This window comes from Sapajus apella, unplaced genomic scaffold, assembly GCF_009761245.1.
Source record: "Sapajus apella isolate SASKATOON/1434 unplaced genomic scaffold, GSC_monkey_1.0 scaffold78, whole genome shotgun sequence".
In the NCBI taxonomy this organism is placed as follows: Eukaryota; Metazoa; Chordata; class Mammalia; order Primates; family Cebidae; genus Sapajus; species Sapajus apella.
The window spans coordinates 4,376,105-4,380,753 of NW_022437018.1; the positions used below are offsets into that span (position 1 = coordinate 4,376,105).

The 4,649-nt window shown below is 32.3% G+C and overlaps 1 protein-coding gene across 1 annotated transcript in view; it reads right to left on the reverse strand.

Moving 5' to 3' along the window:
• Positions 1 to 4,649, reverse strand: part of RTKN2 (rhotekin 2) — a 74,246-nt gene that overhangs the window by 41,655 nt on the left and 27,942 nt on the right. Inside the window, 2 exon segments of the mRNA XM_032252581.1 lie at positions 674 to 871; positions 4,146 to 4,263. Coding sequence (XP_032108472.1) covers positions 674 to 871; positions 4,146 to 4,263 — 316 coding nt within the window.

The window sequence follows — 4,649 nt, forward strand, 5'->3', positions numbered from 1 at the left end:
GCCGGGCGCGGTGGCTCAAGCCTGTAATCCCAGCACTTTGGGAGGCCGAGGCGGGTGGATCACGAGGTCAAGAGATCGAGACCATCCTGGTCAACATAGTGAAACCCCGCCTCTACTAAAAAATACAAAAAATTAGCTGGGCATGGTGGTACGTGCCTGTAATCCCAGCTACTCAGGAGGCTGAGGCAGGAGAATTGCCTGAACCCAGGAGGCGGAGGTTGCGGTGAGCCGAGATCGTGCCATTGCACTCCAGCCTGGGTAACAAGAGCAAAACTCCGTCCCAAAAAAATAATAAATAAATAAATAAAATAAAATAAAATTAATTTAATGTTTAGTCCTGGGTGCCATCCCTAAGATATCTAATTATATATATGCATATATTCCAAAATCTGAAAAAGTCCAAATCTAAAACACTTTTGGTCTGAAGGCTTTCAGATAAGGGACAGTCAACCTGTGTCAGAATTCCAAATCACTAAAAACACTCTCACCCAACTTCCTACCTTTAAAGGTGGGTATTAAGGATACTTCAGTTGAATAAATGTCAAACAACTAAGTTTGTTTTTGTTTCAGGATGTTTTTCCATTTATAAAGTAAAGGTACACTTCACATACAATAGTTTAAAATATCACAAATGCATTATTATGTCACCATAAATATAGTATTGAAAACTTACAAAACAGCAGAGTTGAGGAGCAAGCACGTCTCATGATCCTCTTCTTGAAGCACTGAACTTATTTTCTTTCCTGTAGCTTTACTTACAGATGTCTTGAGTTTCTTAGCTAGCTTTTTTGGTGTATTGGTTATAGAAGATTCTTCTGTACAGCAACTATATACTTCCACCTTTATATGAAAGTCTGGCCCTGCTTCATTACTAAAAACAAGGGCATTCATAATATTAGAAATTTAATTTGGTAGAAAATAAAATTATTCTTTTATGTTTATATAACATTTAAAAATCACCATTTGACATCAGGGAAATGCAAATTAAAACCACTATGCGATATTACCTCACACCCATTAGGATGGCTATTATCAAAAAGGCAAGAGATAAATGTGGACAAGGGTATGGAGAAAAGGGAACCACAGAATACTGCTGGCACAGCCATTATGGAAAGCAGTATAGAGGTTCATAAAGAAATTAAAAATAGAACTACTATATGATCCAGCAATCCTTCTTCTGGGTTTATACTCGAAGGAAACAAAATCATTACCTTGTGAAATTATCTTCACTACCCTGTTCATTGAAGCATTATTCACAATAGCCAAGATGTGTCCATCAGTGGTAAAATGGATAAAGAAAATGAGGTATGTGTGTATCAAAGACCATTCCGCCTTTAAAAAAAAAACATCTTGCCATTTGGTACAACATGGATGAACTCGGAGGACATTATGTTAAGTAAAATAAGCCAAGCATAGAAAGAAAAATATTGTATGATCTCAATTATATGTGGAATATTTAAAAAAAAAAAAAAAAAGTCCAAAACCACAGAAATAGAGAATAAAACAGTGGTTATCCTAGGCAAGGACTGGGGGAGATAAAATGGGGAGATATAGGTCCAAGGACACAAAATAGCAGATAGGGAGGGAGAATGAAAAAGTTTAGAGATATAATGTGCTGTAAAAACATGAAAACAAATATTAATAAAATTGTGTTATGTAGAGATTTTTGTTAAATAGATATTAGCTGCTCTTGTCACAAAAAAAGTAACTATGTGAGATGATGGATGTTAATCTGTTTGACTATAGTAACATTTTACAATTCATATGTATCCTGTAACATCGTGTTATAAACCTCAAATATACACAATAAAATTTATTTTTAAAATAAAAGACTGCAGGGGAGCCAAGAGAAGGTTGCAAAATCTCCTCAATAAGTGCAAGGTTTATGGGAAAAAAATAACAATTTGAAATAAGTTTATGTTAATATATGTTAATGAGACAGAATATCTCAGTGTTTATTTAGCATCTAAATGACCTGAGAGAGTTACTGCAACTTTCAGAGATATCAGCTTCAAAACTAGGGCAATCTTAACTCAATTTAACTAATATATACATAGGCATCTTAAAGAAAGAATAAAATACCCTGGCCATTTTGTTGCTAATACTATTTTCCCTAGTCATCCTTTAATACATTTTAAAGATATTTATATGTGTAATTTTCTGAAATGACTGTTCTTCCAAAAGAAAATCTGCTAAACCTTCAGTTTTCATTTCTTCTTTAAAAAGAGTCACTTACAGTGCACTCGTCACTGTGTCCTCTGATCCTCCCTCACTTTTGTACCTAATAACTATAAATAACATTTTACTATCTGGTTATATAGGGGAAAATATATACTTCAAAGCATGAATTCCTTGAGAATGGGTGTTGTCTGGGTGATCTTTGTGTTCTTAATCTAGTATTGTGCCTGGAATGTAGACAGTATTAGATATATATTTATTAAATCAATATGCAAAATTCTTCAATTTTAGCAAATGTTAAGATTGGCTTTAACCTTTTTCAGACTCAATGAACTACCTTTAGCATTAAAGGCTGTGGTGGTGTTACCAACAATAAAAAATACTTAAGACTGCAAAAGAGGTCCATCAGCAGCTGATGTTGCTTGCAGATGGAAGATCCATCAGTTTCAGAGGTTTTAAAAAATGGAGCACAGATTCTTAAAGATATAAATGGCCAATCTATAGTTTGAATAAATCCCAGAAATAACTTCCAGCTATTTTTATAGTTTATTATTTGGCAACTTTTAAACATACAGTATTCTTGGTAATGACTAACAAATGTCAATATTTAGAGAAAAAGCAGAGATTCATAAATATTGAATACTTATTAAAAACAATCATCATAACAAAAAGCACATTTTTCAACATTTAAAGCATTTGTTGGCAGTTATTTTTAGAACAATTTAAAATATTTACAGAATTTTCAAGAAATTATAAATCATGTGTTGTCTTCCTAACTTCTATTGTTCCCTCCCTGGAAAAAAAAAGTCTGATTTTGTCTCTGTGACAAAAACAAACAATAGCAAAGTGATGTGAAGAAAAGAGCCCATTAACAGGTAATTCTGGCAGAAAAATAAATTCGCTAGCAATAGTCGATAATGAAAATGAATGTATTTAGATAACCAAGAAAAAATAATTTTTTAGCCTCAATTATATAAGCATTTAGGGATATGTTTTGGACCCTAAATAAATTCCTTTGGTTCAATACAGCTTGTAAGAAGGCCTGCATTAATACTTACAATCCAGGACAATGCATTTTATTTTTCCAGGCTATACTGTTACTGTGGGACACTGGATCAAAACCCACAAAATATGGTTTGCTATAGTTTTAATGTTATGTGAGTGGCAAAACTAGGCCTCTGAAATCTCACCTGTCTAGCTCCATAGCTGAAAACGGCAAAAACCATGCATATGAATTTTTATGTTAACAGTTACTAGCTATTAACATTTATCTATGAGGATCATGTCTTTAAAAGTCTAAAATACAAATCCCATACTGATTTAGGTGCATAGAACCTTTGAAGGAGGGCAGGAAAAACTATGTTCGTTAAAAATGACTTCTTTGGCTACCCAAGGAGTTCTTTCTGATTCTGTATTATGACCACAATAAAATGAGCCTATAAAAGAGCGGGGACAATAAAAACAGCCCTGAGGATCACCCATTTTTTTTTTTATTGTTTTGAAGTACATGAAAGAAGTACATCACAAAAAAAGAACACACCAAAATTTCAACATGATCTTCTTATAGCATGCACTTCAGGACTATCTTGTAAATAAAGTTGCTATTCCTATTTTAGTATTTCTGCAACCAAATATCCTATATGAAATAAAAATCCTGTTTTATGCACAGCTTAGTTAATAACTGAACTATGAATATTTATTAATAATTTAAAAATTGATATCTAATAAGTCATATATTTACTGCTAACAGTAATTACAAGATTTCCATTTTTATTTTACATCAGAAAACTGCAGATAGAGAAATGGACTTCTTTTGAACAAAGTAATTTTTAAAATCATATTAAACGTTTAAAGATCACTTAAACATGAAAACATAAAAAGAATCCAAAGACCCAATAACAAGAACTTCCTTTTAAAAAAGAATTTTAGATTATTTTTATTCTCTGAAGATTAAAAAAAATACTTACAATATGGTTACATTTTCAAAACATATATCTGTGATTGTTTTATCCACATTCACCACATCAGTATCAAACACATTAGCTCCCATTTTGAATAAACAAAAAATGGCATAGCGTTGCGATCCTGGAGGAAAAATAACATTTTAAGCAACAATCCATGTAATAAACCATTATGTTAAAATCTACTTGAAAATAAAAAATATTAGCTTAAATATTTGTTAACAGATTATTCTCATACATTGTATACTGTAACCCTTAAATCTAACAATGACTGTTCTGCCAGTATATAGAATACCTTACTCAGCTAGAACACAACAACTAAACAAGGAAGAAAAAATAAAGTTAAATATACAGGCCTCTCAACAGCCTAAAGAAACCACCAAACTCACAAATTTTATTCCTATTAAACTCCTTAAACTTTAATTAATAGTAAACTTTATGCGTACACACACACACCACACAAACACACACACACACACACACACACACACACACACACACACACACACA